Below are 21,990 nucleotides of genomic sequence, written 5' to 3'. Positions count from 1 at the left end.
TGAGGGGCTTTCCCAATGCACACAGCGCCAGCCGCAGGCCCCAGCCCAAGCTTGGGGGCACCGACCTACCCATGGACCAATAAATCCTCCAAGTGGGGAGGATAATACCTGTTGTAAGCCTCCCAGGGGAGAATAATCACAATCCAGGCTGACATTCATAGAGTGGAACAGTGCCAGGCACTGCACAAGGCCCTGTGCAAGCCCCTTTTACCTAACCCCCACGGAAACCCTGAGAGGCAGGTACTCCTACTGCAACTGTACTCCCATTCTACAGATGGGAAAATGGAGGCACAAAGAGGTGCAGTGATAGGCCCAGGAGAAGGACCGTGGGTAAGCGGCAGAGCTAGGGACAGACCTTCAGCCCACCCCAGGGAGTGCACATGACCAACACAGACCCAAGGGGCTGCCCAACACGGTGGCAGCAGGGGCTGGAGATGGAGGTGAGAGGGGAGGCCCCCCCATACACACACCCAGGCTGTGAGGAAAACTGAGGCCCAGAGGAGGGGGCCGTGAGGAGAAAGAAGGTGGGAAAAAAGGGCAGGCAGCCTGGGTGGGGCGGGGCCATCCCTGGTTAATAATTCAGTTAATGATTTCTTCTCCCCGTCCTTATCGAGTGGGCAAAGTCCAAGGGCAGCAGCCAATCAGCAGCCCTGCCAGGCTGTTACCCAGCGGCCTCTGCTGCCAGGGCCCCCCAGTCCTGTAGGCCCTTGGGAGTCAGGGAGTGGGGGCCAGGCCCCCAGGAGGAGGCCGTTCTGCCCAGAGATGCCTGTTTTTCCCCCAGACACCCTGCTTGGCTTTGCCTAAGACCCCCAGGGGTACTCTGCCCAGGCCCCCAGACTCAGGAGAGGCCCTGAGGCCAGCAGGTTGGAAGCAGCCGGCTCCGCTCCCCTGCACCGAGCCAGGCCCTCACAGAGAGTCAGCTTCCTGGGGTGCGCCCTCCACCCCGCCTCTGTTCACACAGTCATTGTTGCTTCCATTCCTTGGGAACATTTCCTGCCCCCCTCCCACCCCGTGTGGCCCTGTGCTGCGTGTTGGGGACAGGGCGATGAGTCAAACCCCTGGCTACCACTTCTCCTCCAGCTGGAGTCAGGACCCTGGGAGGTGGGGCTGGGACAGGAGTCCTCCGGGGGGGCTCTGGGTGGACCTGAGAGGCACCCCATCTCATCTCCTTGAGAGTCAGGGGTCCGGCGGTCTCCCCCATCCACCTACTCCCTGGTCGCATGGCAGACAGACAGGCGGACACAAGGCACAGTGCCACCCCATCACACACTGCGCCTCAGCCCCAGATTCCTGCCCAGCGTGGGTGTCCTCTCCCACAGGTGGGCAGGTGGTCTCCTCCTGGGGCCTCCTCCTGCCCTCTGGAGGCAGAGATGCTGGTCCCCATAGGAAGGCCACCCTCCCTCCCCCAAGGCCCTGGTGGCAGAGGGGTGTGCTGAGGCCTGGGTGTCAGCCCTGGCTCATGCTGGCTAACTCCCTTCTCTCAGAGCCCCAGTCTTGGGCCCTGGGAAAGGGGGCCAATGCCACCCCTCCCCTCCCACATCCCAGAGCTGGGGAAGGGTGGCTTTCAAACCAGGATCTGGCGTCTGGGGTCTGTGAGGAGCCCATCCGCCCTGTGTCCAGTGTATATGTCCTATTCGGAGGCCAGGAGTTTGTCTTTGCTTGGCGGCTAAAAAGAATCACATTGGAAGTCCCTGCTCTGGTCCAGCCCACCTGCCTACCCCAGGAGGGGACATGAGGCCAGAGAAATAAAGTCACCAGGCCAAGGCACCCATCAGGTATGGAAGGAGTGAAAACCCGGCTCCCAGCTCCAGCCCTGGTGGGGCTCTAGAGGCCAAGGGAGGTCCCCCAACCTCTCGGTGGCCCTTCCAGCCCAGCTCCCCTCAGTCGCTTCCTCCACATCCACCGGCTTCCTGAGCACTGATCGCTGCTCACTTATGCCCCGTGTGCCCCCGGAGCCAGGGGCCAGCACCCTCCCCCTTCTAAAACGTCCCTCTTCCCCAGGGCTGGAGGACGAGGCTCAGCCGAGGGCATCATCAAGACCTGCTCTGCCACCCACTCCTGTCTTGCAGGTGAGGAAAAGGGGCCCAGCGAGGGAGAGAGCTCTGCACAAGGTCACGCAGCTCTCAGTGGCCGAGCCTGCACCAGAACCTCTAAAGTCCTATGGGGATCCTCTGATGCTGCCTTGCCCTGTCCCTGACGAGCTCTGGGAGTTCAGGGCCCCAGCCGGTCAAGGTGATGAGGAGAACACCTGCCACTGTGCCCCGGTTACCTGCTGGGAGCCAGTGCATCCTGCCCGGAGGGTCCCCTCTCTGCAGGCCCTGTGCCCGCCGATCTGGGCGGCCGTAGCCTCCCTCTAGGGGATTAGCAGGGCAGTCACGGGGGCCCGGCTGTACCAGCCTCGAGGGGGCCGCCCTGTCCCAGCCTCCCACCTGAGGCCCAAAGCGCCTTAGCCTCCAGCCCACCACCCTGAGGCAGGGTACAGCCAGGCCCACCGCACAGGACCAGGCAGGACCCAGGGCATATGCTTGGTGTGCCTGGAGAGTGGGCCATGTCACACGAGGGGCCTGGGCACACGCTGCCCCCTTCAGCCAAGCCCTTTCCCACCTCCAAGTCCAGAGCTGAAAGCACAGACCCTGCCCGCCGTACCCACTGTCCTGGGGAGTGACCAAGGCCAAGCGGGACCCAGGATGAGCGCTCAGGTGTCCCCAGCCCCAAGTGCGACGCAGGCATTGCTTCCCCTCCCTCCTCCTGGGAAATACATCCACGTGCGCAAAAGCACCGCTGCACTTCCACACTTCCACTCGTGAGCACACTCAGCAGCGCCCCCTCCCAGGGGCGCCCTAACACCCCCACTGCGTCCCCCACATGCTGCTGCCCACCGGATTCCTGGCCAGGCCTTCCCCCCCAGGTGGCCCCGGAGACCCCAGCCCTCCGCGCCCGCCCCACCTTCCCCCCATCTCAGGCTCTGGGAGCACTTCTCCAGCCCCTGGCTCCCTCCACAGACATTCTTGAGTCTGCTCTTATCTCTCTGGAGGGAGCACAGCAGCCTCCCCGCCAGGCCAGCCAGGCCGGCCGCATGGCTGAGCTGTGGCGTCAGGCCCCACCCCCACCCCCCGCCCACGGCCAGGAGGGAAAGTTTGGCTCAGGAGACAGGGAGCCTGGGCCAGCCAGGTCCACCCCTCTGCCCAGGCCCAGGGTCCTGGGGGAGGAGGCACAGGGATTTCTGCAGGAAGCAAGGGGGCCTGGCCCGTGAGTCATCTGGGATGTCTGGCGGGCTCCGGGCACCCCCAAAATAGTGGCCCCCAAGCAAGGACTAGTGTCCCCTTCCTACCTCCCCAGAGCCCCCAGCCCCCATAAGGCCCTTCAAGGCTCTTAAAGGATGAACAGGATCTGGGGAGAACAAGAGCCCCTGGGACTGACGGGGAAATGCCTAGGAACCTCAAATGGCCCAACTACCTGAGGATCAACCACTTCATCTAGTCCAAACCTGATTTCTTGGATTCTGGGGGTGTCCAGAATCCTGGAGTGGGGAGGCCTGAGGCTTGGGGATGCCCTTACCTGGACTGTTCAGCAAGCAGAGTGGACAAAGGCTCCCACCCCCCCGGCAGTCACAGACAGGGAGAAACTAAGTCAAAGAAAGGCCTTCCCTGCTCCCTCATGGGACTCCAAAGGGCTCTGGGCGCTGGGCTTGAAACTTGGACCCTAATTCCCTGCCCTGTGGCCCAACAGCTGCAGCACGGTGTGCCCCGTGGGCCACCCGTGCCTCGCCACGGGCAGGTTCACACTGATGGAAGGTTCTGGATCATTGAGTTTTGGGTTCTGAAGGCACTGAGGTGCAGGATATGGACTTAGGGACTAGGGGGAGGGTGGGGGCAGAGGCTGGGCTATCGAGGTTGGCGGAGAGAAACGCAAAAGCACCCAGAGGGTCTGGCTAGATGTTCCAGTGAGGGTCTGAGAAGCTGGGAGATGTCAGCCTGCACCTCTGCACCCCCCTCCCACACTCTGTCTCACCCCTCCTGAACCCAGAACCTAAGAGGGGGACAGCCTCAAGGGGCAGAGACTACTCAGGAAAGGGGAGTGGGTGAGATGTAGGAGCAGACCCCCAAAACCACTGGCCAGGAGCAGGGAGAGGGTAGAAGAAAATATTGTAGGGTGTGTGTAGATCCCAGCCCTGGGGAGGGTCCTATCAGGGTCAAGGTGAGGGGATGAGGTCACTCCTGGGATGGGGGCACAGCCAGAGGAGGCATAGCTCCAGGGACAGGTGTGAGCGAAACAGCCCCGAGGAGCCACACAGAGCTGGCAGGATGCAGTTCCCAGCTTTGGGAGGGTCTCGGAGTGCGGAGGTGGCTAACGGGGGGATGCCAACTTCAAGAAGGTTCCAGAACCAAGGAGAGTATTCCAGGGTGGGAGGTGGGGAAATCCAGCCCACAGAGGAATGCTGGGGAGGGGTTCCCAGCCCTAAGTAGGGGAGAGATAGCTGCTTCAAGGGGAAGTTCAGCCGTGGGGGAGGGAGCAGCCTTGTGGAAGGTGGGTGACAGTCTTGAAGGGGGTCCCTGTCTCAGGGAAGCACTGGTGGGGAGGCGCTGGGGGTAGGAGTCAGGCTGGGGGTAGGGTGCCAACCTGAAAGGCACACAAGGTGCCTGGGTCTCTAGGCGGGGGTCCCAGTCTCTGGGAGGCATGCTGGGGGGCCAGCCTATGAGGCATGGAAGATCCTAGAAGGCATGCTGGGGGCCCCAGCCTGGATGGGGTCCCAGGGAAGCACAGTAGAGGGTCCCGGCGTCGGGAAGTGCGCTGGGGGTGGGAGGTGTCAGAATTTAGGGGGGACTGCAGGTCCTGGAAGGCATGAAGGAGGACCGAGCAGAGAAGGGGATACAGCTCCAAGGAAGTTGTGTGTTGGGGTACGGGGAGTGGGGAGCCCAACTTCAGCGGAGGTGGGTAGTAACCTCCAGGAGACAGAGGAGGGCCCCAGCCCAGAGGAGGCGTTCTGGGCGGGGGTTGGGGGTCCCAGCTTGATGAAAGCACAGTCGGGGGTCCCAGTCCCCGGGGAGATCGGCTGCGGGTTCCCAGCGCGAGAGGGTCGCCGCCCCCGCCGGCCCGCGGTCCCTCACCTTCGAAGAAGCGCTGCAGCGCCTCCGTCTCGTCCACCACCTCCATGTCCGGCCTGCCCCGCGTACACTCCACCCCGGCCCCGCTACAGCCCGGCCCGGGGGCGCGGCATCGCCGGCGCGGCCCGCGCGACAGTCCCGGCTAGGCTCCGGCTGCGGTCCCGCCCGGCCCGCCGCCGCGCTCGCCCCCCGCGCGGCACTGGCCCGGCCCCTGCCCGCCCCACGCGCCCCGCCCGCCCGCCGCGCGCAGCGCCCCCTGCCGGCCCGCCCCATCCCCGCGCCGCAGCCCCGCGGCGGGCAGGACGCGTGGGGCTCCTCCAGGGGGCGCTCGGCGCGGGGTCCTAACCAGCTTGGGGGTCGAGGGGCGGCCCAGCCTCTATGCCGAGAGGGCAGGGCCCCCGCAGTCCTCGGCCGCCTCTTGGGCAGGGGAAGATAGCTGGCTTCTGAATCTTAGATTTTCAGAACCAAACCTCAGAGACATCCCCGGTTTCCTCTCCTTTATCCACACCCCTCTCAGCAATAATAATAATAACCTGCATTTCTCGAATATTTGTTATGTGCCAGGCCCACAGTGAGCGCTCTACAGGGGTTATCTCACGTTGTCCTCTCAGGTACCCTACAAAGGAGAAACTATTATGCGCATTTTACAGATGAGGAAACTGAGGCTCAGTGAAGTTCAGTACCGTCTGAGGAAGTCTGTCCTGTGTAACCTTCTGTGACGATGGAAATGCTCTCTGCGTTGTCCAGCATGGTCAACGCCGGCCGCCGGCCACATGTGGCTACTGAGTACTTGAAATGTGGCTGTTGAGACTGAGAAACTGACTTCCCAATTTTAGTTAATTTTAATTAGATCAAATTTAAATAGCTATGTGTGGCTGCGGTATTGAACAGTGCAGGTCGAAGGGTTTCCAAGTAATTAGCATCAAAGGCAGCATCAGTGCCAGATCCTGGCTGACCTGGGAAACTTCCCCCTCAATCATCCAGGAGGGTCCTGAGTGAATCCACCAGCCTTGTCCCTCTGCCTCCACCCCTGTGAGCGCCCCCTCATCTCTTTTCTGCCCAACTGCACATCCTCTCTCCCCACCCAATCTCCTCTACCATCCTCCCAAATTACTCTTTTTAAAATGTAAATCAGATCATTTCACTTCTTTGCTAAAACCTGTGGTTTCCCTTTGCACTCAAAACAATATCTAGGTCCATCCATGTTGCTGCAAATGGCATTATATATGTATAACTGATTCACTTTGCTGTACAGCAGAAACTAACACAACATTGTAAACCAACTATACTTCAATAAACATTTAAAAAACAATATCTAAACTCCCGCCCTGGTTTCCAAGGCCTTGTATGACCCGCCCCTGCCTGTACCACTGACCTCAGCTCCTATATTTTTCTCTCCATTGCTCACTAAGTCACAGCCACCAAAAGGCCTCCTTGCCATCACTCACATATGCCAGACCCACACCTGCCGCGGGGCCTTGATTTTTTTTTTTTTTTTTGGCCACACAGCATGCAGCATCTTATTTCCCTGACCAGGGATTGAACCCGTGCCCCCTACAGTGGAAGCACACAGTCCTAATCACTGGACCACCAGGGACTTCCCTGCCGCAGGGCCTTGGAACATGCTGTTCCATCTATCTGCAATGTTGATCCCACAGGCCTGGTTCCTTTGTAGTAGTCAGGTCTCAGTTCACTCATCACCTCACTGACCATCCTATTGAAAGGAATTCCCCCTACCTAGGCCTTTCTTTCTCCCCACATAAAAGAGTTGTATCTACTCTTTGTTATTATCCTTCTCCTCGCTCAAGAATGGAAGCTCTATGAGGGTAAGGGATTTTTCTGGCTTGGTGATTGCTCTAGCTTCAGCACCAAGAACACTACCTGGCACACAGTAGGTGCTCAATAAATATGTGATGAATGAATGGATGGTGGCAGCTTCACACTGCAGAATCCTAGACCTCTGAAACCTTGGAAGCAGAGAATTATGGAATCCCGGACCCAGCAAATCATCTCACTCCAGAGTGGCTCAGCTCACAGCCTCCCTGGGTCCTCAGACACAGCAGGTTAGAGCTGGAAAAACCCATCCCACCTCAGAACTGTTTGACAGAAGACAAAACTGAAACTGAGGCCCTTGGGGGGGTGGGAGGACTCACTGGCAGATCAAGATGCCAGCCTAGCCAGCCCAGAGCTCTCAACTCTGCCTACCAGCGGCCCCCCAGAGGAGAGTGGGGTACGAGTTGGGCTGCCTGGTAGGGGTGGGGGTGAGAGCCTACAAAGCGGCTTCCTCCCAGGCCACCCTCCCCCTCCCCAGCGGCCAGCCACGGGGGAGGGACAGCCAGGGCCTGAGCCCCAGATGTGGCCCAGTCAGCAGGCCTGCGGTGGCCCGCCGAGGAGGGTCAATGCCACGACAGTTCTGGGGCTGGGGGAGGGGGCACCCAGGCCGGCGGGCGCCTCACAATGAGGTTTTGTCCCCCAGGGGCCGCTCTCCGAGCTGTTGCTCTTAGATATATAGAATGGGATTTTGCTGGAGGCCCCAGCTGTGTGTGCTGACCAGTTCTCCCCCCGCAGGGGCCGGGCCGAGCGGGGGGAGAGGGCCACACTGAGACGCCTATTCTTTTCCAGCTGATACACCCCAGAGGTTTTTCTCCCTCTGCAGCCTCCCTTAAGACAATTGTTATTCTCTGCTCTGCCCCCTCCCACACCCGGGTCAGGCCTGCCTGTGGACACAGTAGACACTGCCTACGCCGTGTGATATTTAAAAATGAATTTATTTTAGCAGTTGCCCAGTTAAATTCATAAAAAAATGAATTTATTTTAGCAGTTACTGGCTGGAAAACCGGCTTCTTTATAAGCCTCCCCCACCAGCAGGTCTTTCTGCCACATCCTACAGGGTACCAAAAAGTCCAGCATTAGAGGGCCATCCCAATGAGCTATGCGTTGCCCTTGCCATGGGTGGGTGGGCTATGCATATTTTGTTCCCAACACCCAACTCCGCAGGCTGCATTACTATGTCTCTGGGTCAGCCTTGAAGTTGCGCGGGGTGGGATGCAGCCTCCTGTTAATCCCGTGGGAGCTGGCCTTGCTCGGAGGTTCTAGCCCTGCCGTCTCCCCTGACTCCACTGGGCCACTGAGCAAAGGAGCAACGGTCCCCAGGGATCTTCATCTCTGGGCTGGGGGAGAAGGGTGGCTGAAAGGTCCCAGACTCCAGGGCTCAGCGAAGAGTCAAGGCTGCCACCCCCAAATCCATAATGAAGGAGGTGGAGACTGGCAAGGGAGCCCCAGGGAGCCTTGCACAATCAGGACCTTGAGGGGCCCATCCATGGAGAGGGGTCCCCATTGGTACCCCCTCCCCACCAAGCCACATGAGTGAGGGACCGAGATTTCAGTCCTGGCCCGGCAGACACGGCTGTCCCTGTGGGCTGGCTCCGCCGCTCTCCAAACCCTGTCCTCTGGTCCTTGGAGGCCTCATCTCTAAATCAGCCCATTATTCCCACCTCACGGTGTAGGTAAAGCACCAGGGAAGTGATTGATAAATGGTGTTTTCTCTGATTCCAGGTCAGTTGACGGTGCCCAGTGCTGGCCTTTGAGTGCCAGTAGGGCCAGGAGGAGCCGGCAGCTCATCAGGCAGCCCTGGGGAAAGGGGGGCAGGGACTTGAGAGTTAATGAGTAACGGGCTGGAAGCCAGCCCAGGAGAGGGTGGGGTTCTGTGGACAGAACCCTCCCTACCGCAGGACTCCAGGCTTCCCGTGGGCCCACGCAGCCCTGGCATCTGCCCATTTTGCAGAGGAAGAGAGGAGGGCCCAAAGGGTGGTGGGTGTGAACCCAGGGAGTCAGTGAGGCTGGGGACCCTGCAGGGTAACCTCTCTCCCACCTCTCTCCCAGCGGAGACGGAAGGGGACATCCGAGGGTCTGGGAGGCAAAGCGCTGCTCCAGCCCTTCCCGGAATTGCTCCTCACGAGGGGCCCTCCCCATTCCTCGCTCTGGCTGTGTGACCTTAGGCAAGTCACAGAACCTCTCTGGTCCTCAGCTTCTTCTGCCTCTGCTCCACTAATTAGATAGGATAATATGCAGACCAAATGAGACTACAGGGTGTGAAGAACCTCTGAAAACCATGAGGAGAGGGTGGAGGCCGGAGTCCTGGCCTGGAGGCCTGGATTCTGGTCCTACATCTGTCCCCAGGCTTGAGTGACCTTGAGCAAGTTTCCACCCTTATGTAGCCTCCATTTCTTCCGTTCAAAGAGGCCTGGGTGAAGACAGAACGGTTCTATCATCCTCTCCAACTCCCCACTCTGGACTCAGGGCTGGGAGGGTGGGCGGTGTGGGGAGGGGAAGGTCAAGGTCCGGTCACAGCTTGGCTGGGTCAGTGCCTGGGCCGCACGCTGCAGGTCCCGTTGGGACTGGCTGGAGGAACAGCGCCATCTGCTGTGTGGAGGGGGCAGGCCTGGGCACGGGGCTGGCTGGAGGCCCAGCTGCCTGCCCACCGTGGCCTTGCAGCCACTCCCCTGGCCTCACTGTCCCGGGGCCAGGCTGGGAGGGCGTCCCTGGGGTGCCCTGGGCCTGGCCGGGTCTTTTGCACCCTCCTAGAGAAGCCCTCAGCAAAAACTTCCAGTGGGCCCTGCATTCCAGTGCTACCCAGCCAGGGAGTTTTAGTGCCCTCACCCCACCCTGGCTCTCAGCATTGGGGGGAAGGGGCAGGCACTGTCAGACCTGCCTGGTACCCCATCACTACCTCTGTGGTCTTGGGCAGTTTACTTACCCTCTCGGAGCCCCAGACCCCTCAGGGAGAAGGGGCTAAGAAGCCCCATCTTTCAAGGCCCTAATGAGGTCAGACGGAGCCCCTGGCATGTACCCCACGAAGGTAGGGCTCAACAAGGAGCTGCCCCCATTCAAATGGGGCTCTGAGGGTCTTCCGGTCTCTCACTGCGACTCAAAGTGTGGTCCTGGACCAGGGCATCGACAGTGGTGACAGCCAACCTCAGAGGCCCCTCCCACCACTCTGCCACTCAGACCCAGCCTCCACCCCACCTGCGGGGAAGAGAGGTCACTCAAGGCGGCCAGTGTGCTTCTACATCCAGTTTATACACAGCTCTATACAATATACAGAAAACTTTATATACAGATATATTTATAGAATAAGCTATATTAATTTGTCTCTCCTTTTTACAGCAATATTAGTTTGGATCTTTCATACATTAAGTACAAAAAAAGTCATGGGAGAATGGCACGTACAGTGCATGAGTGTCTGCGGGGCCCAGCTGCTCACTACCGATTGCATATGGAGGTCGCCCGGGCCCCTGGGAGGACAGGCCAGTGTACGGCCAGGAAACCTTGTGCTGCAGGTCTGGGGGACAGAATGGGGGTCGGTCTGAGCTGAGCCGGGCTGAGGGGGGTGGCTCAGACCCCCCAAGTGTGGTGTGCAGAGGAAGGGAGAGACACACAGCAGGCCCATCCTGCAGGGGAGAGTGGGGGAGGGGGCGGGTGAGATGTGGGCTGACCCTGGAGCGTCCAGGGCTGAGTCCGAGCCTGCCCCAGCCCCAAGCCTGTAACCCTGTGCGGCTGCAGCCTTGGGGGTGGGGGGGTCTGTCCCTGATGGCTCAGTCCTGGGCATGGGTGGGCACCACGCCCCCTCAGAGATCGCAGGCCCACCCTGGTGGAGGAGGAACTAAAAGGCCAGACTCCAAGTCTCCCTGCTACGGGCTGGGGTGCTTGTTGGAACTTTACTCTGATTTATGATTTGTCTTTTTTTTTGTTTTTCTTTAAACTGTAAGAGCCACTGATTCCGTCTTGCTTCTGTGCGGGAAAGGGGGTGGGCCCAGCAGGGGCAGAAGCCTGATGGGGCTGATGAGGTTTGGGAGTCGCAGAGGGTGAGGGGGGCCCAGCTCCCAGGTCTCTGTCCCCATGTGTCAGGGTGGGCAGGGGTCCCAGGTACCAGTGATCATGAGACGGGGGTCTTGGTCAAGGGAGCCTAGCCAACCCAGGGAGGCCATGGGCAGGCCCAGAGTCGGGGGACCTTGCCTCCAAGGAAATGAAGGCACAAGTGGGCGGTCAACGCCTCGGCACACACCAGTTTTCCAAACCAGGGGTCAGAGCAGCCGGCGAGATGAGGGGGACGGGCCGTGTCCGAAGCCGAGCTCGTCCCGCGGCCCCCGCCGCATGGTGCTCATCATGTTTGCTGCCTGTTTTCTTGGCAGGCTGGGAGGGGCAGCAGGCAGGCAGGGCGGGCAGGGCGGGGAGGGCGCCCCAGCAGCCCCTTCCTCGGCACACACTCATGCACATGCGCACACACGCCCCGTGCCGGCATGCGCCCCCTCGCCGCTCTGCCTCTGGGGACAGGCAGGGGCTCCACTTCCCCGCTGCTTCTCCAACCCAGCAGGGAAGGAACCCTCCCAAGTGGGGGCTGTGGAGGCCTCAGGCTAAACTGGGATGGCCCCAGGGCCCCTGGCCCTCCTGGGTCTCTAGCCGGGTCCCACAATACCCCATGCTTGGCTCCACTTAGGGCCAACAGGACATTGGGGGTGGGAGGGAAGAGAGGCCCGCTCCCAGGAGAGAGCCCAGGCCAGCGGGGAGGGGCAGCTGTGCAGAGTGGAGGCGTGTTTGGTTGCAGAGCCCAGGGCCTGGGGTGCCCAGGCCTGGGGGGAGGTGATTAAAAGGGGATTTGGTGGGGCCCTCCTTCCTTCCAGGGCACTGACTCTGCAGGCAGGGGTGGTCACACCTGTGCCCTCAACCCTTTGAGTGGCCAGGATCCCCGGGGGTAGAAGGCAGGCCAGGAAGTAATGGGGCAGGCCTGGGTACCCAGGACCCATCGACAGAGGGATCAGCATGAGGGATATCAAGCAGAGAAGGGGCGGTCCTGACCCCACCCTCCTGTAGGCCCCTCCAGGCCCCATGGCTGCCTTGGGCCCTGAGGAGGCTGGCACCTGCCTGCCCAGAAGGGGGCTACTAAACACGTGATTGCAGCGGGGATCAGGGGGCTTGCAAGCCCAGGACACATCCTGAGCCCAGCCCAGCAGCTTCTGTAAACATACACAGCACTGTGGGCCACCTTGGTGGGGGGGGGGGTCACCCCAGGGGGCTGGCCAGCAGGCACCAGATCTGGGGGTGGCCAGGGCAGATGCCAGCCTGGACCACAGATGAGAATACGTGGGGAGGGGGCCGCTCTCCATGTCCACCCTGGGAGAGCAGCCAGAGGGCAGTGACAGGGCGTCAGCATACTCATGGCCTGTCCCGGAATAGGAGGTGCCAGGATGCCCCTGTGGGGGGCACTCAGGCTGAGAGGGCGGAGTGTTGCCCTGTCCACCCGGCAGGCTGCCCCAGGCTTCTCCCTGCTCCACGCCCCTCCCTGTCATTCCCTATCTGGGGGGCCCAGATCCCAGCTGCCTTGGCTCTGGGGGTTCCAAAGCTGAGGTAGGGATGCGGACCCCCAGCTCAGCAGCAATGCCCAATGCCTGAGGCTGAACTGGCCCCGCGGGGGCCTCTCCGCAAAGCTGCCCGGCCTGGGGGGGGGCAGCCACCAGGAGCCTGAGGAGCCACCCGCTCTGGCCCGGGCCTCAGCTGGCAGCAACTCCTGGCGTGCTAGCGTGCCGAGATGACCAGGTCATCCTGCTTGGCGGGGCTGGCCCCATGGCCGGTGGGGGTGGAAGTCCGGATCTTGTCCACTGCCAGGCACTCCTGGCTGCTGAGGCCCGTGGGTGTCAGGTCCATGAGCTCGCCCGAGGAGCTGAGTGGGAAGGAGGGCGACAGCGAGATGCCCGAGGAAGGGTCGGCCGAGCCAGCGAAGAGCCTTGGGGGCTTGGGCACCAGGTTGGGCTCGAACTGGGCGCGGAGCAGGATCTCTTGCTGGCTGGGGGACTTTGGGCCCTCGGCGTAGTCGCTGGTGGGGCTCTCGGGCACCACCATGCAGTAGAGGTCCTGGAAGGAGCTGCTCTTGCTGTCCAGGTTGAAGAGGCTGTCGATGAACTCGGCGAACTCCAGCACCTGAGGGCTGGGCGAGTCCCCCAGGCGCCCGTCGTGCAGCGCCAGCTCTCCGCTGCGGGGGGCTGCCCCGCCGCCACCCCCTTCTTCCAGCTCGTCGTGGGCGGCTGCGCTGGGGGGCCGCTCGGGGGTGATGCCCCCGCTGCCCAGGGTGGCCTCCAGGGGCTGCGTGTCCTGCGAGTGCTTGGACAGGCTGTCGGCCGCCAGCAGCTCGGTGCGCGAGCTCAGGGACGGGTTCTCCTCGGGGATGGCAGGGTCGATGTAGAAGAGGTGGCCCTCGTCGCGCTCCAGCACGGCGTGGAGGCTGGGCGAGCCGCGGATGCTGCGGAAGCCGGAGGAGCGACGCGAGTCGAAGCTGTACAGCGACTCCGTGTCCGAGAGGCTCTCCATGGTGGCCAGCGGCGCCCGCCGCGCCTGCAGCTCGGCCGCCAGCCGCTCCTGGGTGGACAGCAGCAGCAGCTCCACCGGGTCCTGGCGGGCTGCCGCGGCCACAGGGGACAGCAGCTGCCCCTCCGAGAAGCCCTCCAGGCTCATCTCAGACTGGGACTTGCTCCTGAGGGGGCAGGGAGGGGTGAGACTCAGAGGGGCGGCGGCCCACCCCTAGCTCCCCGGCGGGAGGGAACTTGGGGAGGGGGAGGAGGGGAAAGTGGCTGAACAGTCTGGGGACAGGGAACCCTCATTTTAAAAAACCAGCTCACGAGACCCCAAGATAGAAGACAAGAGAGTTGATGCAGGGCTGAGCTGGGGAGAGGGGGCCGGGGGTCTGCACTGGTGCCCATCACTGCACCGACGTCGCTGTACCCACCTGGAGACTGAGGCCCAGAGAGACTCGCTGCCCCAGGTCACTGGAGGCAGAGGTGGAAGGGTAGAGAGGAAAGGAGGGAAGGTAGGGAGGGAGAGAGCATGGCCCAGAGCCGCCCCCGCTGGGTCCGACCCCACCCTCCGGGCCAGCATCCCTCTGTGCCCCTTCCTGAGCTCCTATCACTTCCTTCCTCACCCTGGGGTTCCTCCCACCTCTCCCATGGGGTGTAGCCCTCTGCTGGATGGGGCCCTGGAGCCCCTTGTCTCCGCACACCGGCCTGCAGGGAGTGAGTGAAGGGCCAGGGTGGGGGATGCAGGAGTCACTGCAGCTGCGAACGGACACTGGCTCCCCCATCTGGTCGTGCAGCTGCTATGGGAAATGCTTGTAAGATAGGGAGAGAAGCCCAGGTGTCCCCACCAAGGGCCAGGAAGCCGCCACCACCCTCTTTAGCAGCCTCTAGGCCGGATCTGTAACCTGGACCCAGGACCTGGGCGGGAAGGGTCCCAGAGAGGCAGGAGGATCCCCACCCACCCCAGGAGCCACGGCCTCAGAGCCCAACCCCCAAAAGAATGCGTGCGAATGTGGGGTGTGTTTGCGTCTGGAAGCGTGTACACGCTGTGTTTCTGCGTGCAGCATGCATATTAGGCGTCTGTATGTCAGTTGGCCCGTGTATCTGAGAGGCTGGGTCTGGGTACAGGTGCATCCATCATTTACACACATGGCTGCCCGCGCAAGCGTGTCCTTGTGTACAAGCGTCTTGGCCTCCGTCTTGGTGTGTGTCCTATACGTGAGTCTGTCTGTATGGGGCTCTGTGCACTTAGAGGTACTATTTGTGAACACATGTATATACACGTGTAAGCTTTAATATGTGTGTGCGTGTAAGCGCACGGGTGTCCATCTGTTTGGGTCTAAACAGCTATGAGTGAATCTGTGCGTTTGTGGTCAGGGGTCTGTGCATTCCTAGATGCCTACTAGCCCACATGGGCTTCAGTGGTGGCAGGCTGGGGGACAGTGGGGGCAGAGCAGGGGAGACCTCAAGCAGCGGAGGCAAGTTCAATCCCTCCCGTGCACGTGTACAGAGTGGAGTGAACGTACGAGGCCCCGGCGCGTACACAGAATGCACACGTGCACAAGCATTCGCGCGCTGAAAGCACACACGTGGCCGCTGCACACACCCTCTGCGGCGGGGCTGCGGGGCGACGGCACTCACCTGACACTGCTGTTTCGGTGGTCTGCGGCGGGCAGCTCCAGGGCCAGGCCAGCGGGCACGGGTGGTCCCGTGGGTAGCGGCTGCTGCTGGAAGATGAGCTCGGGAGTCAGGTCCACCTCCGTGGGGCTCACCATGACCTTCGCAGCAGAGAGCAGGGCCGTCTTGCCCTTATTGTAGTTCTCCAGCACCTGGGGACAGGACGGGGAAGCTGGTGGTGGCGGAGGGGTGACAATCACGTGTGGAGGTGGGGCGGCAGGCCAGGCCTCTCAGGCCCAGCAGAGCTTCATGGGGTCAGCCGGGCCTGCTCTCCTCCCCCAACAGGGCCCGGCTCCTCCGGGAAGTTCGGGGCCGGGCCCCGTGATCGTACCTCGCCCGCCCCACAGATGGGACAGGTTGGACTTTTCCTACCCTGTGGTCGGCCCTTCCATGGCCGGGCAACGGCCAAGGCTGCCCCTGCTTGGCCATGCGTCCGCCAAGTGCCAGGTGGCCTTCGGGGTTTGAGCTCAGTCTGCCTCAGGAACAGGTTCCTGGGCGTCTCCTAGCACCTACCCACCACGGGACCACACGGTGGTGTGGACAGAGGTGGGTGTGGAGCCCAGGACACGAGTGGGCTCCCTGGCCCACTGAGTGTCCAGGGAGCGGACACTTCTCTGAGCGTCGCACCCTTGTGTGTAACATGGGGACGGAGACCTGGCCGGCCAGGTGCCGTGGGGCTCACCTTGTTGAGCCCCTCCATGACCACGTAGGGGAGGTGCTCGTGCAGCATGGCCGGCGAGATGATCACCTCGTTGAAGGCCTTGTTGTCGCCCCAGATGGCGAAGTACGTGGGCTCTTCTTGCTCGCAGCAGCTGAGGGGCACAGGGGCCAGAGGGAAGCGGGCGGGCGGGGGGCAGCCTGGCCTTGGCCCCCAGGCCCCTGGCCCTGCTCTCTGCCCTGGCTTGGTGGGGGTGGGGTGGCTTTGGAGACGCCCTGCCCAGCTGGACCAGCAAGGCTGTGTCCCTGGGCTCCTTGCTTCTGCCTCACCTCAGCCCTCGCCACTATCCCCTCCCCAGCCAGGAACATTTGTGCCAAATGGAGCCAGAAAACCTGACCTTGAGCCTCAGCCCCAATCCCTACATAGCCTTTCACCTGCTTGTGGCCTGGGCCATACCTGCTCCACCCCAGGGAGGGTCCTGGCTCACAAGCCGTTTGTCAAGGAGGCAGCCCAACCCTCTGAGAGAGCGGGAAGTGGTCGGGGGGTGAGGTGGGAGAGGTCGCTGTACCCGCCCTCTCCTGTTCTCTCTCCTGCCCCCACCAGCTGTCTGCCAACTCATCCCAGCCACGATGCCAAGTGACAGCTGGGGTGTGAGCTTGGCCAGGGCGTCTGCTTTTAAATGGATGCGAGTGGCGACAGCTGTCCTGGGAGACACCAGGGAAGGGTGACACTGGGGACGAAGACCAGGACCGTCAAGAGAGGAGCCTGGAGTCCTGCTCTGGATCGGCCTGTCGTTGCACTTCCAGGGCCCGAGGCTGGGGCAACCCTGCTGTGGGCGCCCTGGGCCACCGTCACCAGCCTCTGCACCTACGCCCCGAGGGTGACAGAATGAAGGCTGGCCCCATCCTCCACTCCCCTGCCCTGGCTGCCGCCACCTCCCAGCTGACCGGGGCACGGGCAGCACCTACCAGCACTGCTCCGCTGGGTGGTTGTGGACCACGTGGATGATGCGGCCGGGGGGGTAGAGAGGGGTGCTGGCTGACAGGGCGATGGTCAGGTCACTGGGGTGGGTCCAGAGCCGCGTGCTGGCCAGGGTGGTCACCTCCACCTCCTCGGGCAGCTCCGACTTGGGGATGCATTTTGTGGCCCCTACAATGATTCGCCACTGTGGGGACAGGGAGAAGAGGGGGATGGAGCTGAGGGGCGCTGCCCGGGTGGGCAGGGGGTGCTCAGGAGAGCTCACAGGTGATGGTGGGGAGTTGGGATGGCCACGGGGCAGAGGGAAGGGCAGCGCCCAGTGAAGAGGCGGGGGCTGAGGTGTCCAGCGGCCACGATGGCCAAAAAGGTGCCAAGGACAGATGACATGGAATGGCTGAATTTCAGGGCTGCAACACCAGTCAACCCCTTATCTAGCGGAGGGGAAACAGGCCCAGTGAAGGGAGGGGACTTGCTCTAGGTCGTCTCATAAGTCAGAGGCAGAACAGACCCCAAAGCTCAGTCCAGCTGCACCCACCAGGCCCGGCCACATTGGGGTCGGCGCCCCGCCACCTGCCTCCTGGGCCTGACAAGCACCCGGGACTGGGTCTGAGAGGGGCAGTTCCATGTCCTTAGGCTCCTCCTAAGTCTTCGTTGCCTGCTCACCCCGGCACCTGGTGCCCTGCCTGCCACACGGTCACGGGCACCAAGGCTGGGAACAGTCCCAACTGGGCTGAGAGGGTGAGTGGGGTGAGGGCGGGCCTGGGGGCACAGAGGCCCTGCTGGGCCTGGCCGGCCACCCCCTGCCCGCCTCAGGGCGCCTGGCTGCAGCATGCCCCGCCCCAGCCTGGAACGCCGAAGGCCATGCTACAGGAAGAGCCCCCAGTGTCCTCTGCAGGCCTGAGGAGGGGTTAGGGAGGGCTGGTCCTCTCCTCTCAGCCGCAGGGAAAACCAGAACAAACTGCCCCCAGACCCCCTCCCCAGGCGACCTCCAGCCTCCCTGAGCCTGGGGAGCGCAGTGGGCTTTGGAGGAGGCCGTCCTGCCACGCTCGGAGCACTGACCTCGGGACTGCTTTGTCCCGACTGCAGGCAGCTCTGTGCCACAGGAGTCAGGACTCAGGAGCCCTCGGTTCCAGTCCTGACTGCGTTACGACTTGCTGTGTGAGCAAAAGCAAGTCCCTTGCCCACCCTGGGCCTCCGTTTCCCCATCTGCACAAGGACAGGTAGGGGGCGGATGGGGTGAGCTCGGAGATGCTGAGGGCCTGATGGCCTGAGGTCCCCAAGACATCACATACCCCAGCCTGGCCTCACGTGGCGGGGGGCTGAGGGACAGGTGGGGCAGAAGACAAACGGGGAGCCCAGAGCCCAGGGTGCCCCGGCGGCAGGGAGGGGAGTGAGCTCACTTTGGGCTTGGTGCTTCGCTGCAGGACATCCAGGAGCTGTCTGCGGAAGCCTTCCAGCTGGGAGAGGCCGATCCTGGAGAAGGAAGCAAGTCGGGGCGTCAGCCTGAGCTGGCCCAGGACGGGGAGACGGGCGGGGTGAGGGGCAGCAGGGCTCCCGGGAACAAGAAGACCAGGCCATCAGGGTCACGGGGTGGGTGAAGAGCCTGCAGCTCGGCAGGGCCCAGCCAGGAAGGGGAGGCCAGGCAGGGCGGGCCCACCTTACCCTCTCATCCTGGACACCTGAGTGGGGGGGATTCTGGGGTCCCTCGAGGAGGTGGGAATTTGAGTGAGAGAGACGGGGCACCTGGGTGAGGCCCCGAGGTGGGAGAACAGCCCAGGCCAGGCAGGTGGAGAGAGGGAGCGACTTGCCTGGGGACAAGGTCTTTGCCCAGGACCACAGCTGTCACAAACTCCTTGGAATACTCCATGGCGTCCTCGCTGCAAGGGAAGCCGAGGGGGTGCTAAGGCAGGGGAGGGGCGTGGTGTTCCCGAGGGGGCTCTGCTCCAGCACTCCAAGACCCTCTGGGGAGCGGAGCTACCTGTTCCCTGCCCGCCTATCCTGTCAGCAAGGCTTTGCTGGGGCTAGATCCCAGGGTCCACCTGGCTTTTGACAGAACCCCCAACTCCACTCTCCAGGCCATTCCCAGGTTCCCTTATGATCGGAACCCAGACTGCCCAGTCCAGCCCCCTGACCGAGCCAGCTCCCAGCACTGTCCACCCGTCGCCCCCAGCCAAGTCTGAGGCCCCAGACTGCTCACCTCAGCAGGCCCCCTGGGGGGGAGTAGGCAAAGCACTTGAGGGTCGGGTACTGGGGGCGCAGGAGGAAGGAGAGGATGGCAGCAGTGCCTGCGCCCAGGGAGTGGCCCACCACTATCAGGCCGTAGTGTTTGGTTCCGCGGCCCTGGGGACCGAGAGAAGCCCTGAGAGTCCTGCCCCGCTGCCTGCCAAGCTGACACCAGGGAGGCAGAGGGGGCTTCCCAGAGTCCTGGGATCATGTCTGTGCTGTGTGGCTTCTGGGGCAGAGGAAGAGCCAAGCTAGGCCCCCACAGAGCAACTTCTTAGGGAGACTATATAACAAACTCCTATTCATCCTTCAAAACCTTGCTCAGAGGTTACCTCCTTGGAGAAGCCCTTCCTGATTTTCCAGGAGAGGCTTGCTCCCTCCTAGATACTGCATCTGCACCTGGGGTAGACCTTTAAATATAATGATTACACTCTATTATAATCATTTGGTCACCTGCTCCCATCCCTGTGCCCCAACCACTAGACGGGGGTCTCCTGAGGCCAGGGACTGCTTGGCTTTGGGAAGGGCAGTTGGGAGCACCTCAGGAGCTGCCTGCCTGCACAGGGAGGAGTGGGCAGTGGGCAGGGCCCAGATCGCCCTCAACCAGAGCAGCACCCCTTCTATCTGTTCTGCAATTATTTTCTATGTTCATTCTGCCCAACATTTTGGAAGCCCCAGAACTGAGCCACCTTTAGCCTCCAGTGCCTGGCACCGAGCAGGTGCTCGCAACTGCGTGGGGCTGAGCAGGGGTGTTCAAGAGGAGCTGGTACAAAAGAAGAAAGGGCCAGAGGTGGGGGGGAGGGACTGAGCAAGTGAGGAGGGGGCTGAGAGCCAGGGATGGAAGGAGAGTGTAGGAGCCTGGCCTGCAGGGGAGGCTCCATCATTCACCTGTCCTGTCCCCAGTCTGTTGCCCTGGGGGTGGGCGAGCTGGGTGTGGCAAGGGCTCATGGCATGGAAAACGCCTCACCAGGTCTCGCCCGAAGGCCTGGGACAGGACCATCTCCTGCTCCAGCTTCTTTTTGATGTACTCAGCCGAGAGGACCATTCCCTGGGTGAGGAGGAACAGAGGTGGGTGTCACAGGGAGGGAGGGAGGCCTGTCAGGGGCCAGCAAAACCACAGGGATGTGAAGCTCACTAACCCTGTCCCGCCCATTTCCCCATTTGGTCCTCATGACAAGCTGGCTGGGGGGGGCTGGTGGACACTTTATCACATCATTTCCATTTCACAGATGAGAAAACTGAGGCTCAGAGGGATGGTGTGCCTAACAGGAACCCGTGAGATCTCTTCCTAGTTGCCTCCTTGAGCTCTTGTGGGACAGGATCTGTGCCGGGCAGGGCTGCGGGGGTCCTGGCAAGTGGGGGGCAGTGGACTTTCCAGACGAATCCGCACCTCTCTGACCAGTCTCTCCTGGTGAGCCCAGTGACCCCGGAGGAACCCCCACCCCAAGAGGACAGGCCTGCGTGCTGGCAGCGGAGAGAAGGCCAGGGGCCGCCGGGGGAGCCCACGAGGAGGGGTACCTTGTGTCCCAGCCAGGTGCCATGGTGCCCCTCCACAGGGAGGCGCTCGGCGTCACCGGTCAGGTCTGTCAGGGCGTCCTTGTGGGGAGAGAGGACGGTGAGGAGCGGGACGGAGAACAGGAAGAAGGAGGCGGGCACCCTTGGGGGCTGTGAGGGGGTCAATGGGGTGGGCTGGGTCACTGGGCAGTGTACAGGAAGAAGGAGGCGGGCACCCTCGGGGGCTGTGAGGGGGCAGCGTACCTTGGGGGACAGGGTTCCCCGGATACTGATCACCACTTTCTTCTTGTCGTGGTCCACTGCCACGTAGAAGGGGGTTTCATAGACCTAGGAGAAGGGCGGCTCATGAGCCTGAACGGCCCCCAGGGTGGAGCCAGATCTGGGGAAGTGACTGAAGCCGGTCTCCTTCAGGGCCCGGGAATCTGGCTCCACTGGCCACTGGGCCCCTGTCGCCTGCAAGGGTCACAGTAGGTCCCTCCCAACCCAGCACACGGCCTACCCGGCCTTCCTAATTCCGCTGACCCGGGTGCCCTTGACTGCTGCCGTCCTGCCTGCTTAGTCCTGAGGGGGCTGCCCCCTCCCCAGTGCCTCCTGCTTCTTCCCTCTCAATTCCTTCCCCCAAAGGCTGGAGCCAGGAAGCCCCAGTGCCGGGTGCAGGGTTGGGGTCCACTTCCTAGCCCCAGAGCAGATGCAGGCCAGGATGTGGGGAGAAGGAGGCGGCCCATCTCTGGTCTGCCCCGCAAAGGGAGGCCTGGAGGCTTCGGCCAGCCATGCCAGCCAAGCCAAGGGCTCCTGCCGCTGAGGGGGACAGCGTATACACCCCAGGCCACAGCGCTGCCTGCCTCCTGTGGCCTGTGGAGGACCGAGGCTGGGGGGATGCTGCCTGGCCGGCCCGCCCCAGTCCCTCACCGCATCATGGCAGGAGGTGTAGACGATGTCCACCGCGGTCATGTTCTCGTCCAGGAAGTGGCGCCGGATGGCGATGGCGTTGCAGCCACAGCAGTTGTCTTCCTCGATGGTAACTCCAGGGGCAAACCGGGGCCGTGCGGGACACAAGCAGCACCTGGGCGGGTGGCAGAGGGCTCAGGGCCAGGGACCCCGACGGAGCAGTGGTCTCCCCCATCCTCTCTGGAACTGGTTCTTGTAGCCCTACCCCCTCTCCAAAGCCTCCCCTGCAAAGCTCCACCGGCCCGGCCCGGGCCCAGCCCTCATCTTACTCGGTCTCTTGGCAGCACAAGACCCAGTGGGACTCGCCCTCCCCTTTGAAATGCTCTCCCCATTCGGCTGGAGGCACCCTTTCTCCTGGGCTGCTTCTCCCTCAGGGGCAACCTCCTCGTACTAGTCCTCTCACTGAGGACCCAGAGGTCAGCCCTGGAGCTCCTCTTCTCTCTAGCGACACTCGCTCCTGGGGCCTCATCCAGTCCTGGGCTTTAAATACCACCTATGCACCAATAAGCCCCAGAGACCTGCTCACATTCAACTGCCTGTGCAA

General features: G+C 62.3%; 2 protein-coding genes across 13 annotated transcripts in view; both read right to left on the bottom strand.

Annotated features, from left to right (window-relative positions):
- MYRF (myelin regulatory factor) overlaps positions 1-5,272 on the bottom strand; it is a 30,979-nt gene extending 25,707 nt beyond the window's left edge. For all 7 annotated transcript variants that reach the window (XM_082477871.1, XM_082477874.1, XM_082477875.1 and 4 more), the window contains exon 1: positions 5,109-5,272. In XM_082477871.1, coding sequence (XP_082333997.1) covers positions 5,109-5,154 — 46 coding nt within the window. In that variant the 5' untranslated portion in view covers positions 5,155-5,272. The remainder of the gene's footprint in view (positions 1-5,108) is intronic.
- A 4,891-nt stretch (positions 5,273-10,163) lies between these two features.
- Positions 10,164-21,990, bottom strand: part of DAGLA (diacylglycerol lipase alpha) — a 62,499-nt gene continuing 50,672 nt past the window's right edge. For all 6 annotated transcript variants that reach the window (XM_082477886.1, XM_082477888.1, XM_082477884.1 and 3 more), the window contains 11 exons: positions 21,408-21,561; positions 20,742-20,825; positions 20,502-20,579; positions 19,951-20,031; positions 18,958-19,100; positions 18,569-18,637; positions 18,161-18,233; positions 16,751-16,947; positions 15,807-15,936; positions 15,089-15,276; positions 10,164-13,629 (listed from right to left, as the gene is read on the bottom strand). In XM_082477886.1, coding sequence (XP_082334012.1) covers positions 12,678-13,629; positions 15,089-15,276; positions 15,807-15,936; positions 16,751-16,947; positions 18,161-18,233; positions 18,569-18,637; positions 18,958-19,100; positions 19,951-20,031; positions 20,502-20,579; positions 20,742-20,825; positions 21,408-21,561 — 2,149 coding nt within the window. In that variant the 3' untranslated portion in view covers positions 10,164-12,677. The remainder of the gene's footprint in view (positions 13,630-15,088; positions 15,277-15,806; positions 15,937-16,750; positions 16,948-18,160; positions 18,234-18,568; positions 18,638-18,957; positions 19,101-19,950; positions 20,032-20,501; positions 20,580-20,741; positions 20,826-21,407; positions 21,562-21,990) is intronic.

This window comes from Balaenoptera physalus, assembly GCF_965194825.1.
Source record: "Balaenoptera physalus genome assembly, chromosome: 10".
Classification (NCBI taxonomy): Eukaryota; Metazoa; Chordata; class Mammalia; order Artiodactyla; family Balaenopteridae; genus Balaenoptera; species Balaenoptera physalus.
The sequence above is the reverse complement of the archived record's forward strand: the minus strand, read 5'-3'. Positions and strand labels throughout refer to the sequence as shown.